The 14,755-nt window shown below is 43.3% G+C and overlaps 1 protein-coding gene across 1 annotated transcript; it reads left to right on the plus strand.

The window, feature by feature from the left end:
- Nucleotides 1–372: 372 nt before the first annotated feature.
- On the plus strand, nt 373–14,548 carry PLA2G5 (phospholipase A2 group V). Its single transcript, XM_057555578.1, has 5 exons — nt 373–461; nt 2,251–2,300; nt 3,510–3,654; nt 12,365–12,471; nt 13,180–14,548. The coding sequence occupies exons 1-5, from the start codon at nt 397–399 to the stop codon at nt 13,302–13,304; spliced, it is 492 nt and encodes a 163-aa protein (XP_057411561.1). The 5' UTR covers nt 373–396; the 3' UTR covers nt 13,305–14,548.
- The last annotated feature ends 207 nt before the right edge of the window (nt 14,549–14,755 follow it).

Consider the following 14,755-nt stretch of genomic DNA (forward strand, 5'->3'; position numbering starts at 1 on the left):
TGTTCACAGGAGAGTCTTTTGCTTTATCTAGGGATTAGCTAGTCTTGGAGGGGCTGTCTCTTTCCAGCCCGGCAAGGTCCCCAAGATGTTAAAGTGTCATGAAATATAGAAAATGAACAAGATGATTTGTACACAGGGGCTGTTCAGAAGCAGTGGAGTAGGGTCAGTCAAAGGAGTACATTCACAGTCCTGGGCTGAATCCTTGGGCAACTCACTTTCCCTTCCTGAGGCTCTATTTCTTCACCTGTAAAGTCAACAACTGCTCTTCTCTCGTTCAACAAATGACTGTTAAAGGGCAGACACTGCCAGCAGGTTTCACAGTACCCACCTGTTAGGGTCATTTGCAGGTTTAAGGAGACAGTGGACGGCGTCTGGCGTGTCTTAGGTGCCCAGTACATGGTAGCTGGTGTCCTCCTCCTGCCACAGCTCCAGGAAGCAGAGAGGAAGATTGGCTTGGAAAGGTAAGGTCTAGGGTCACTTCCCTTGTCTGTTTAGAGCCCTCAGAGCGGATGCTGTGGGCAGACAGAACCCTCAGCAATGTTCTTGGAACTCAGAGGAGCTGCTGGACAAAGGATGGCATGGAGAGGCCAGCCCAGCTGCTGGGAGCCCTGGGGAGTTGGAGGTTGTGTGTTTGGAGCCAGGTCTCAGGAGGTACCAGGGGCCCAGGGCAGAGTGACCACGGAACTCAGGGATCGGAGACAGCAGGGCATCGGAGTGGAATTCTGGCAGACTGTAGGCTGTTCACCCAGACTGTTCTGGGTGAACGAGGACTTTGGGATCCAGAGAGGGAAGGGAAGCAGGCAGCCACTGGTAAGGAACTTCTAAGAGGCCAAGGTAGAATCCGTCACTGGCCCGAGACATAAGGAATGTCCCTTGCCTTCTGGGGGTGATTTTTTTGGACTCGTGGCTAGTGATTCATGCGTTTGTCAAAGGTAGACGCTGGGGAGGGAAGCTGGGGCCTCCAGGCCCAGGGGGTAGAGCATGTGAAGGACCCTAGCCCCCTGGGCTCAAAGGGGAACACATCCCTCTCGGGAGGGAGGATGTATGAGGCAGTGAGGGATGCGCCAGGCTTGGGTTTGAACCTCACCTCCACTTTTCACCGGCTGCGTGACTTCTGGAAGGTTGTTTGAGCTCTCTGAGCCTCCATTTCTCCACTGGCAAAATGAGAACTGCTGGGAAGGAAGACATTTTCTACCCTTCTAAGTTCTCCTGGCTGGTCTAAGAATTAAATCGACATGAGATAGACTAACAGGAGAAAATCAAACAAAAGTTTAATAACAGGTACACATGGGAGAGACCCAGGAAAACTAAGGAACTCACCAAAATGGCCCAAGCCCTTATCTTAAATACCATCTTCTGCTAAAGACCAGAGAGGATGTTTCGGGTAGGGGTTTGGGACTTCAAAAGGGACTTCAAAAGGCAATTCACATAGAGTTGGAAAAGCAAATGTTTTGTTATGCAAATATTTGCTGGGCCTGCAGAGACAATGGAACACAGGGTCGACTCTGGTCTCTAGGCCCTGTCAAGTTTCTCCAACCACAACTATTCCCATATTCCTTGCAGATGCCTCTGTAATAGCTCTATGCCAGGAGCAGACCCTTTATCTAAATTCTTGAGGCGGCTAAAGGAGAGGTAAAAAGAAAGACTCCCCTAATCTTCTGTTTCTTAAAATTAATCAGCCTAAATTAATCCTTATGCCAAAGAGACACACTTTGGGGTTCAAATTTTGCTCCCCTACAGAACAATGATACCTACCCTTCAGAGCTGTTGTGAGCACCCAGGGTTGACTTATTTTTTTAGGTAGACATGGTGCCTGGGGCCCATGAAAATGTTTTAATTTTAAATTCTTTTAAAATCAGGAGAAAACATAATATAATATAATGAACGTATAAGAATGAATCCAGCCTGGATTGTATTTGTTTTTATATCAACACAGCTGTAAAATATAATTGAAAAAGAATTTTCAGGAAGGAGCGATTGTGTTGGGGGTATTTGCGATGGGAAAATTCTCTCCCATCTCTAATGGGAACAACAACCCACGGGTGCCCCTCTCCTCCCAGGGACCCCCTGGGTCAACTCCTTGAGGTTTTAGCCTCGTCTTTTCCAGCTGCTGCCGCCTGTTTACTGCCCAACATGAGAGGGTGGGGCCTGGCGGGCCATGGAGTGGCCCTCCCCAGCCAGGAGTGGGTCTGAATGGGCCATGAGGGCCTCTCCCGATCGACATGTCATGGGCTGTGTTTTCTTTTCCAGAACGCTGGAGATGAAGGGCCTCCTCACACTGGCTTGGCTCCTGGCCTGTAGTAAGTGCTTGCCCCGAGACCTCTGAACTTTTGACCTTTCACCCCACAGGAACAATCAGGTAGTGGAAAGGAGACCAGTCTTGGAAGTCCTGGCGACCTGATTTTGAACCTTGGCTCTACCGTGACCATGTCGATTTCAGCAAGAGCCTTGGGCTCTCCGAGCCTCTGTCTCCTCATCTGTGACACAGAATAATAGTTGACGGTTGGGCTGCGGCAGGATTCTAGGAGGGGATGTGGAAAGATTGTACCATGTGGAAGACATGGGGCTTGTAGACGGGAGGCAGATTTTTTACTTTGATGCCAAATAAAATAAGAGAAAACTATCACAACACAAGATCCTTATATAAATATTCCATTCCACGATTCCTGGGCATTCTCTGCTCAGGCCTGGCCAGGTTTTCTACACGTCCCACCTGCTGCCACCTCCCAGCTGGAGGGAACTGCCCAGCGTGGGGGGAGCCTGGCTTTAGGCCTCCCCTGCAGCCCCATCACCATGTATACAACCTCTTACAGGCTGTCCTACTGATGCCTTGCCAGATCCCTGAAGACTGCAGGAAGAGTGGGAGAGTGCAGGGAGAGGGCCTCTGGCTCACTGCCAAACCCTGGGCAAGGCGCCTTCCCCTCTGAGCTACAGTTTCCCAACTGCAAGATGAGGGAGCTGGCTTCGGCGATCTCTACGGGTCCCACACTGCTCTAAGATTCTGTGCCTCCTGTTCCAGATGGTGTTAATTGCGGGGAGGGACGGGTGTATCATCAGGAGAGACAGGAAGTGCCTGTCTGCCTGCTTCATACAGATACCATATTCATTATCCCTAACATTTCTTGGTCACTTACTATGTGTCTGTCACTGTGCTAGAAATTTACATACTTTATCTTTTTTCAACCCTCATGACATCTCCAAAAGGTAGGCGTTCATTTTAGGCACCCCCCTCCCCGCCCCGCATTTTGCAGATGAGGAAACTGAGGCTCCGAGAGATGAAGTGACCTATTCAACATCATACTGTGAATTAGTGGCAGAGCTGGGATCGTCCACGTCCAAACTTTTCATCCCTTCTCTATACTGTTTGCCCTCACGTTTCTCATTCCTCTCCCATGAATGGGGAGGATAAAAAAGGGACACATAGGTCCCTCAGAGCCTCAAGGTGACAGAAAGGGCGGGAGCATGTGGGAAAGTGGGGCTGGAGCAGGTTTGCCTGGGCTGTCTTTCAGGTGTGCCTGCTGTCCCAGGGAGCTTGCTGGAGCTGAGGGTGATGATTGAGAAGGTGACTAGGAAGCCCGCCCTGATGAGCTATGGCTTCTATGGCTGTTACTGCGGCTGGGGGGGTCAAGGTACCCCCAAGGATGGTACTGATTGGTGAGTTAATTGTCATAACTGCCCTTTATGCTTCAGGCTCTGTATCCACATTATCTCATTTAATTCAATATCAATTCTGAAAGATGAGTATTAAAGCACCATTTTATAGATAAGAAAACTGAGTCTCAGAGAGGTTAACTGATTTGCCCAAGATACATCTAGCAACTCCCCGAATCTCAGTGCCTAATATATCGGTTGATCTATCACTACATAACAAACCACCCCAAAATGTAGTAGCTTAAAGCGATGACAACCATTTATTTTGCTAAGATTCTGCCACTTGGGCAAGGCTTGGTGGGATGGCTTGTCTCTTCTCCACCTGGCTTCAGCTTGGGCAGCTCCGCTGAGGCTGGGTGATCTGCTTTCTAGAATGATTACTCCTATGGCTGGCAAGTTGTTGCTGTCTGCTGGCGGGGAGCTCAGCTGAGGCTGTGGGCCAGGGGCCTCAGTTCCTCTCACTTAAGCCTCTCTAAGGTTGTCTGGACTTCCTCACAGCACAGTGACTCTTGGGTTTCAAGAGTGAGTGTTCCAGAACGGCATGACAAAAGAGCATGGCGTTTTTATGATCCAGCCTCAGAAATTCTACTGTGTCACTTCCACTGTTCTCTTCGTCAAGGCAGTCACAAAGGCTTTAAGAGAGAGGGGGTCTAGTTTCCACCTCTTGATTGGGAAGTGGCAATGTTCTAGAAGAACATGTGAGATGGGAGAGATTGTTCTTTGAAAAATACAACCTGCTGGGTTAACAATTCTTATACAGCTAGACATGTATAAGGGGATGGGGGGCTTAACCAAATGGAGGGCAGATGGTTGGAGCCAAGCTTGTCACTGCTGGAGTGGGAGTTTACAGACCAGACAAGCAGGGACAGGAAGCTAGAATGATCTATGTGATGATGGATTAGAGTTGGAGACTTCAGTATAAACTCCTAGTTAGCATAGAGATGCAGATGGTTACATATAAAAATATGTAGAGATATGTGTAATTACGTGGGTTAATATAGACACATAATTTTTTTGCTCTGTCGTCTGAGAGGCCCTAAAAGAAACAGTACCCCAGAAGCAATAAGCAGCACCTAGTGACCAGACCTGGTTTCTGATACCATTCTCCAATAAGAGGAACCGAGGCTCCTTGGAGAGATGGCTGATCCTAGGACTAGGGCAGGAAATATACAAGATGAACCTGGAGCTTTTTGTACTGCCCAAAATTAAGGAAGGGCTCGAACAAAACAAACCCAAACCAAACCCCTCATTGATAGGAATATGTCAAAGAGCACAGGCGCCAACTGGGAGAGCCCCCAGTGGCCAAAACTGGAACAACAAGGGCAACAAAATAAACCCAAAACCCATCTTATCATGACAAAAACATCAAAGAAATCCTAGTAGGAGAACATCCTACAAAAGACTTGACCACCATTCCTCAAAACTGTCAAGGTCATTAAAAACAAAGAAAGTGTGACAAACTGCCACAGCCAAGAGGAGCCTAAAGAGACAGGACAACTACATGTAACATGGTGTCCATCACTGGATCTTGGAATAGAAAAGAACATTTAGGTAAAAACTAAGAAAATCTAAAGAAACTATGGACTTCTACAATTAATGAATCAATAGTAATATATTATTATTTAATTAGTTAACATTTATTTAATAATGTATCAGTATTGGTTTGTTAGCTGTAACAAACATATTATACTCATAAAAAGTGTTGATAATAGGGGAAACTGGGTGTGGGGTAAAAGGGAGCATTTGGTACAATCTTCTCGATTTTTCTATAAATCTAAATTTTAAAAAAATGCAGTTTCCCACAGCGATCACACTTGAAGTTTAGTTTTTGCTCATTTAACCATGTGAATCACATATCAATTCCAGGACCCAGGTTTCTCCTGTCTTGTGACTTTCCCCATGGCTTCAGAGTCCTCGGCTGGGGCATCTCCATCCAGCTGAGATGGAGAGAGAGAGAGTGGAGGACAGAGTGGGAATTTTTTTTTTTAACATCTTTATTGGAGTATAATTGCTTTACAATGGTGTGTTCATTTCTGCTTTATAACAAAGTGAATCAGCTATACATATATCCCCATGTCTCCTCCCTCTTGCATCTATCTCCCTCCCACCCTCCCTATCCCACCCCTCTAGGTGGTCACAAAGCACTGAGCTGATCTCCCTGTGCTCTGTGGCTGCTTCCCACTAGCTATCTATTTTACATTTGATAGTATATATAAGTCCATGCCACTCTCTCACTTTGTCCCAGCTTAACCTTCCCCCTCCCTGTGTCCTCAAGTCCATTCTCTACGTCTGCATCTTTATTCCTGTCCTTCCCCTAGGTTCTTCAGAACCATTTTTAATTTTTTTAGATTCCATATATATGTGTTAGCATACGGTATTTGTTTTTCTCTTTCTGACTTACTTCACTCTGTATGACAGACTCTAGGTCCATCCACCTCACCACAAACAACTCAGTTTCGTTTCTTTTTATGGCTGAGTAATATTCCATTGTATATATGTGCCACATCTTCTTTAGCCATTCATCTGTCGATGGACACTTAGGTTGCTTCCATGTCCTGGCTATTGTAAATAGAGCTGCAATGAACATTGTGAATTATGCAATGAACATTTTTGAATTATGGTTTTCTCAGGGTATATGCCCAGTAGTGGGATTGCTGGGTCATATGGTAAATCTATTTTTAGTTTTTTAAGGAACCTCCATACTGTTCTCCATAGTGGCTGTATTAATTTACATTCCCACCAACAGAGAAAGAGGGTTCCCTTTTCTCCACACCCTCTCCAGCATTTATTGTTTGTAGATTTTTTGATGATGGCCATTCTGACGGGTGTGAGATGATATCTCATTGTAGTTTTGATTTGCATTTCTCTGATTAATGATGTTGAGCATCCTTTCATGTGTTTGTTGGCAATCTGTATATCTTCTTTGGAGAAATGTCTATTTAGGTCTTCTGCCCATTTTTGGATTGGGTTGTTTGTTTTTTTGATATTGAGCTGCATGAGCTGCTTGTAAATTTTGGAGATTAATCCTTTGTCAATTGCTTCATTTGCAAATATTTTCTCCCATTCTGAGGGTTATCTTTTCGTCTTGTTTATGTCTTCCTTTGCTGTGCAAACGCTTTTAAGTTTCATTAGGTCCCATTTGTTTATTTTTGTTTTTATTTCCATTTCTTTAGGAGGTGGGTCAAGAAGGATCTTGCTGAGATTTATGTCATAGAGTGTTCTGCCTATGTTTTCCTCTAAGCGTTTTATAGTGTCTGGCCTTACATATAGGTCTTTAATCCATTTTGAGTTTATTTTTGTGTATGGTGTTAGGGAGTGTTCTAATTTCATTCTTTTACATGTAGCTGTCCAGTTTTCCCAGCACCACTTACTGAGGAGGCTGTCTTTTCTCCATTGTATATTCTTGCCTCCTTTATCAAAAATAAGGTGACCATATGTGCGTGGGTTTATCTCTGGGCTTTCTATCCTGTTCCATTGATCTATATTTCTGTTTTTGTGCCAGTACCATACTGTCTTGATTACTGTAGCTTTGTAGTATAGACTGAAGTCCAGGAGCCTGATTCCTCCAGCCTGTTTTTCTTTCTCAAGATTGCTTTGGCTATTCAGGGTGTTTTGTGTTTCCATACAAATTGTGAAATTTTTTTTCTAGTTCTGTGAAAAATGCCACTGGAAGTTTGATAGGGATTGCATTGAATCTGTATATTGCTTTGGGTAGAATAGTCATTTTCACAATGCTGATTCTTCCAATCCAAGAACATGGTATATCTCTCCATCTGTTTGCATCATCTTTAATTTCTTTCATCAGTGTCTTATAGTTTTCTGCATACAGGTCTTTTGTTTCCTTAGGTAGGTGTATTCCTAGGTATTTTATTCCTTTTGTTGCAATGGTAAATGGGAGTGTTTCCTTAACTTCTCTTTCAGATTTTTAATCATTAGTGTATAGGAATGCAAGAGATTTCTGTGCATTAATTTTGTATCCTGCTACTTTACCAGATTCATTAATTAGTTCTAGCATTTTTTTGGTAGCATCTTTAGGATTCCCTATGTATAGTATCATGTCGTCTGCAAACAGTGACAGCTTTACTTCTTCTTTTCCGATTTGGATTCCTTTTATTTCTTTTTCTTCTCTTATTGCTGTAGCTAAAGCTTCCAAAACTATGTTGAATAATAGTGGTGAGACTGGACGACCTTCTCTTCTTCCTGATTTTAGAGGAAATGGTTTCAGTTTTTCACCATTGAGAACGATGTTGGCTGTGGGTTTGTCATATATGGCCTTTATTATGTTGAGGTAAGTTCCCTCTATGACTACTTTCTGGAGGGTTTTTATCATAAATGGGTGTTGAATTTGTCAAAAGCTTTTTCTGCATCTATTGAGATGATCATATGGTTTTTCTCCTTCAGTTTGTTAGTATGATGTATCACACTGATTGATTTGCGTATATTGAAGAATCCTTACATTCCTGGGATAAACCCCACTTGATCATGGTGTATGATCCTTTTAATGTGCTGTTGGATTCTGTTTGCTAGTATTGAGGATTTTTGCATTTATGTTCATCAGTGATATTGGCCTGTAGTTTTCTTTCTTTGTGACATCTTTGTCTGGTTTTGGTATCAGGGTGATAGTGGCCTCGTAGAATGAGTTTGGGAGTGTTCCTCCCTCTGTTATATTTTGGAAGAGTTTGAGAAGGATAGGTATTAGCTCTTCTCTAAATGTTTGACAGAATTCGCCTGTGAAGCCATCTGGTCCTGGGCTTTTGTTTGTTGGAAGATTTTTAATCGCAGTCTCAATTTCAGTGCTTGAGATTGGTCTGTTTATATTTTCTATTTCTTCCTGTTTCAGTCTCAGAAGCTTGTGCTTTTCTAAAAATTTGTCCATTTCTTCCAGTTTGTCTATTTTATTGGCATATAGTTGCTTGTAGTAATCTCTCATGATCCTTTGTATTTCTGCAGAGTCAGTTGTTACTTCTCCTTTTTCATTTCCAATTCTATTGATTTGAGTCTTCTCCCTTTTTTTCTTGATGAGTCTGGCTAATGGTTTATCAATTTAGTTTATCTTCTCAAAGAAGCAGCTTTTAGTTTTATTGATCTTTGCTATTGTTTCCTTCATTTCTTTTTCATTTATTTCTGATCTGATCTTTATGATTTCTTTCCTTCTGCTAACTTTCGGGTTTTTTTTGTTCTTCTTTCTCTAATTGCTTTAGGTGTACGGTTAGGTTGTTTATTTGAGATGTTTCTTGTTTCTTGAGGTAGGATTGTATTGCTATAAACTTCCTACTTGGAACTGCTTTTGCTGCATCCCATAGGTTTTGGGTCATCGTGTTTTCATTGTCATGTGTTTCTAGGTATTTTTTAATTTTCTCTTTGATTTCTTCAGTGATCTCTTGGTTATTTAGTAGTGTATTGTTTAGCCTCCACGTGTTTGTATTTTTTACAGATTTTTTTCCTCTAACTGATATCTAGTCTCATAGCGTTGTGGTCAGAAAAGATAATTGATATGATTTCAATTTTCTTAAATCTACCAAGGCTTGATTTGTGACCCAAGATATGATCTATCCTGGAGAATGTTCCACGAGCACTTGAGAAGAAAATGTATTCTGTTGTTTTTGGATGGAATGTCCTATAAATATCAATTAAGTCCATCTTGTTTAATGTATCATTTAAAGCTTGTGTTTCCTTATTTATTTTCATTTTGGATGATCTGTCCATTGGTGAAAGTGGGGTGTTAAAGTCCCCTACTATGATTGTGTTACTGTTGATACCCCCTTTTATGGCTGTTAGCATTTGCCTTATGTTGAGGTGTTCCTATGTTGGGTGCATAAATATTTACAATTGTTATATCTTCTTCTTGGATTGATCCCTTGATCGTTATGTAGTGTCCTTCTTTGTCTCTTGTAATAGTCTTTATTTTAAAGTCTATTTTGTCTGATATGAGAATTGTTACTCCAGCTTTCTTTTGATTTCTATTTGCATGGAATATCTTTTTCCATCCCCTGACTTTCAGTCTGTATGTGTTCCTAGGTCTGAAGTAGGTCTCTTGTAGACAGCATATATATGGGTCTTGTTTTTGTATCCATTCAGCCAGTCTATGTCTTTTGGTTGGAGCATTTAATCGATTTACATTTAAAGTAGTTATTGATATGTATGTTCCTATTACCATTTTCTTAATTGTTTTGGGTTTGTTATTGTAGGTCTTTTCCTTCTCTTGTGTTTCCTGCCTAGAGAAGTTCCTTTAGCATTTGTTGTAAAGCTGGTTTGGTGGTGCTGAATTCTCTTAGCTTTTGCTTGTCTGAAAAGCTTTTAATTTCTCCGTCGAATCTGGATGAGATCCTTGCTGACTAGAGTATTCTTGGTTGTAGGTTTTTCCCTTTCATCACTTTAAATGTGTCCTGCCACTCCCTTCTGGCTTGCAGTGTTTCTGCTGAAAGATCAGCTATTAACCTTCTGGGGATTCCCTTGTATGTTATTTGTTGTTTTTCCCTTGCTGCTTTTAATATTTTTTCTTTGTATTTAATTTCTGATAGTTTGATTAATATGTGTCTTGGCATGTTTCTCTTTGGATTTATCCTGTATGGGACTCTCTGCACTTCCTGGACTTGATTGACTATTTCCCTTCCCATGTTAGGGAAGTTTTCGACTATAATCTCTTCAAATATTTTCTCAGTCCCTTTCTTTTTCTCTTCTTCTTCTGGGACCCCTATACGTCGAATGTTGGTGTGTTTAATGTTGTCCCAGAGGTCTCTGAGACTGCCCTCAATTCTTTTCTTTCTTTTTTCTTTATTCTGCTCTATGGTAGTTATTTCCACTATTTTATCTTCCAGGTCACTTATCTGTTCTTCTGCCTCAGTTATTCTGCTATTGATTCCTTCTAGAGAATTTTTAATTTCATTTATTGTGTTGTTCATCATTGTGTGTTTGCTCTTTAGTTCTTCTAGGTCCTTGTTAAATGTTTCTTGTATTTTCTCCATTGTATTTCCAAGATTTTGGATATCTTTACTATCATTACTCTGAATTCTTTTTCAGGTAGACTGCCTATTTCCTCTTCATTTGTTTGGTCTGGTGGGTTTTTACCTTGCTCCTTCATCTGCTGTGTGTTTCTCTGTCTTCTCATTTTGCTTAACTTACTGTGTTTGGGGTCTCCTTTTCACAGGCTGCAGGTTCATAGTTCCCATTGTTTTTGGTGTCTGCCCCAGTGGCTAAGGTTGGTTCAGTGGGTTGTGCAGGCTTCCTGGTGGAGGAGACTGGTGCGTGTGTTCTGGTGGATGAGGCTGGATCTTGTCTTTCTGGTGGGCAGGACCACGTCTGGTGGTGTGTTTTGGGGTGTCTGTGACCTTATTATGATTTTAAGTGGCCTCTCTGCTAATGGGTGGGGTTGTGTTCCTGTCTTGCTAGTTGTTTGGCATAAAGTGTCCAGTACTGTAGCTTGCTGGTCTTTGACTGGAGCTGGGTCTTAGCTTTGAGATGGAGATCTCTGGGAGAGCTTTCGCTGTTTGATATTACATGGAGCCGGGAGGTCTCTGGTGGACCAATGTCCTGAACTTGTCTCTCCCACCTCAGAGGCACAGGCCTGACACCCAGCCAGAGCACGAAGACCCTGTCAGCCACACAGCTCAGAAGAAAAGGGAGAAAAATAAATAAATAAATAAAATTTAATTTAATTTAAAAGTTATTAAAATAAAAAAATTAAAAAGTAATAAAAAAAGAAAAAAAAAAGAAAGAAAGAAAGAAGAGAGCAACGAAACCAAAAAAGAAATCCACAAATTATAACAAGCGTTAAAAACTATACTAAAAAAACCCCAAAAAACAAAAACAGACAGACAGAACCTTAGGACAAATGGTAAAAACAAAGCTGTACAGACAAAAATCACACAAAGAAGCATATACATACACACTCACAAAAAGAGAAAAAGGAAAAATATATATATATATAAAAAAAAAAGGAAGACAGCAACCAAATCAATAAACAAATCTACCAATGATAATAAACTCTAAATACTAAGCTAAGATAAACATAAAACCAGAAACAGATTAGATGCAGGAAGCAAACCCCAAGTCTACAGTTGCTCCCAAAGTCCACTGCCTCAATTTTGGGATGATTCGTTGTCTATTCAGGTATTCCACAGATGCAGTGTACATCAGGTTGATTGTGGAGATTTAATCACTTCTCCTGAGGCTGCTGGGAGAGATTTCCCTTTTTCTTCTTTGTTCGCACAGCTCCTGGGGTTCAGCTTGGATTTGGACCTGCCTCTGTGTGTAGGTCTCCTGAAGGTGTCTGTTCCCTTTTGAGAAGTCTGAGGTCTTCTGCCAGCATTCAGTAGGTGTTCTGTAGGAGTTGTTCCACATGTAGATGTATATCTGATGTATTTGTGGGGAGGAAGGTGATCTCCATGTCTTACTCCTCCACCATCTTGAAGGTCTCCTAGAGTGGGAGGTTTTTATGGGTAGGTCTAGAAGTGCTGTACATTTCCCAGGGTGCCAGCCTCATCATGTGACCACACATACCTGCAAGGGGGACTGGGAAATGTAGTCTCACTGTGGGCCCAGGAGGAAAGAGCCGGTCCGTGAACTGGTACAAGTGTGGGACAGCCTTAATGGAAGAGCAGGAAGGACTCAGCCACATTATGAGATTCTTTCTTGGTCAGACCTCACCAACCATGGTGGCCTGCTCAAGGGACAGGCCCCTTCTGCTCAGGATCTAAATCTCTTGCATTGACAGGTGCTGTTGGATGCATGACCACTGCTACGCACAGCTGGAGAAAAAAGGCTGCAATGTCTTGACACAGGTGTACAGATACAGAGTTGCATGGGGCCTGGTCACCTGTGGTAAGGCTGGGGCTTCCATTCAGGCCACTGGAAGAGCCTGGGTCCCTGCTGCCTCTGAGGTCAGATGCCCCAAGAGGTCAGCCAGTCTGTGTCTTGGGGGGCAGAGATGTGGGCAACAGGGGCAGGATTATTGCAGCTGTATCTGACCTCTAGGGGGCAGGCAGAAACATCTTAGACTCAGCATGTACTAGGAGTCAAGTGCTTTCCATACATCCTTTTGCTTGCTGTGGGGTGGCTTTAGTGTCCCCATTTTACAGATGAGGAAACAGACTCAAAGGCTTACCAGTGCACACAGCTAGAGTCGGGATTCAAGCTCAGGTCCTTCTGAGTTCAAAGCTAAATCTGGGGATGGTGTCTCCTCTATGAGAACTGAAGTTCCTCCAGAGCCAGGGCTGTCTCCATCACCAGACTGGGAGCTCCCAGTCTGATGGGGAGGGAATGCGTGTCCTCCATCAGACTGGGGACTCCCTGAGGGCAGGAGCTGTGTCTCCCTCAGCTGAAACCTCGCCCTGGGCAGCAGCTGTGCCTCTTCCATCAGGTTATGCACCCCCAGTGTAGAAGCTGTGCCTCCCACGTCAGACTGAGGGCAGGAAGGAGGCTGGGGAGGCTGCTCAGGCTAGCAGCAAGTCCTGACTGAAGCAAGTCCAGAGTCAGTGTCACAGAGCATCTCTTTTCTTCCTCATCCTGCATTTGGTGTCCTGTTTGCAGAACGTGGGTCCCTCTGCCAGATGCAGCTCTGCGCCTGTGACCAGCATTTCGTCTACTGCCTGAAAAGAAACAAGAGGAGCTACAACCCTCGTTATCAATACTTTCCCAACTTCCTCTGCACCTAGTCGCCTCAGTGAGCTCCTCCTGGACCAAGACTCTTACACCCTCTCCTACAGCACAGAGCTTACCCACTCTGCTGGGATCCCCAGAGAGGCTCCCAGGTCTGGGACCTCATTCTTTCTTGATGTTCCACTGGGCTCAGAGGAGCCCCACGGCCACACTTCACCCTCCAGAGTTCCAGGAGAGTGACTCTGGTCATTAGACTTGGCAAGGTCAGGGTCCCCGGCCTCCACTTGCGAGATCAGCCGCTCTGGTGCCGAAAGCTCGCCCTTCACTCCAGGCCAACTGTGTTTCTCCTCATCCCTGAAGACGGCCCTGCTTCTCCAGGAGGGAGGCTTTCCTGGGATGCATTGACTTTTCAGTTCTGCTGTTGGGTTATCACTACCATCCTGTAGAGAATTTTCACTGAAGTGGAAGCAAAAGTGACTCCATAATTCTGCCACATAGATATTAACTAAAATTCCTTCTCAAGACTAATAATAACCACACAGGTATTTCCCCTGCTGTGGAGGGTTGCCTGTACCCCTTTCTCTGCTGTTGGGGCACCAGACCCAGCATTAACCATGTTCCCTCAGAGGATGAAGGTACAGATTAGTAACTAGAAGGTTTCCTGGGATGAGTACCAAGCCTTCTTTGGGGCTCATCTCCTTAAACCTTGGGTCCACTCGAGCCAAGCACTGGACCTCATTCTTCCTCCAGGGAGTGGGGAGAAGGTGATTGGCAATCGTGCCATCTTGGGCTTCCAGACCAGAGAGCGCCGCATTTGAATGCCAGCTTGGCTTCTCTAGCTGTGTGGTCTCAGGCTCATTACTGAACCTCTCTGATCTCTGGTCTCTTTAAAAAAGAAACTGTAATGTTTTTTGCGATGTAAATTGGGAATCCCAAAGCTACCCTGATGATGACCTGGCGATGCTGAGGTTCTGGGATTTCACAGAGCAAGACATTAAAAAAATAGAGTTCAACTATGGGGTTTAAAAAAATAGAGTTCAACTACGGGGTTTATTTTTACCAAGAAAGGACACCAAAGAACCCACCTCATTGATCTATTCATAAAAGAAAGGGTGTTCTAATACCCAGACTGCAGGAAGAAAGGACACATCCCAAAACAAAGGAGAGTCCTTTCCAAGAAAGGACATTTGGCTTCCTTCCACTGACAAATCCCAAAATAACCACATGATAAATGGGATCTATATTTAAAAACCTCCAATGTTGAACATTTTCAAAATAAAATTTAATTTTATGCAATTACCCTGAATGTACTAGTGTTTTCGAAAAGTTTGCTATGGACTCGCGTCTAAATTTGACAATGTAACAAAGAACGCAATTCAAGTGTCCAATTTGCTCATGAAATTTTTTTGATCAGAGCCATTTTCCAAATCCATTTGTAAATAGGTATGTAAAGGAAATTGGGAGCTTCACTCTCAATGCCATTTCTCTTCAATTGCGATATTCTGGA

Source organism: Balaenoptera acutorostrata, chromosome 1 (genome assembly GCF_949987535.1).
Source record: "Balaenoptera acutorostrata chromosome 1, mBalAcu1.1, whole genome shotgun sequence".
NCBI lineage: Eukaryota > Metazoa > Chordata > Mammalia > Artiodactyla > Balaenopteridae > Balaenoptera > Balaenoptera acutorostrata.

What these genes read in the sequence shown, in the direction of transcription:
- PLA2G5 (XM_057555578.1), top strand. Translation starts at nt 397, where the DNA reads ATGGTAGCTGGTGTCCTCCTCCTGCCACAGCTCCAGGAAGCAGAGAGG. An exon ending in GGCTTGGCTCCTGGCCTGTA is followed by an intron (nt 2,301 to 3,509) that starts GTAAGTGCTTGC and finishes GCTGTCTTTCAG; the next exon opens with GTGTGCCTGCTGTCCCAGGG. An exon ending in ATGGGGCCTGGTCACCTGTG is followed by an intron (nt 12,472 to 13,179) that starts GTAAGGCTGGGG and finishes TCCTGTTTGCAG; the next exon opens with AACGTGGGTCCCTCTGCCAG.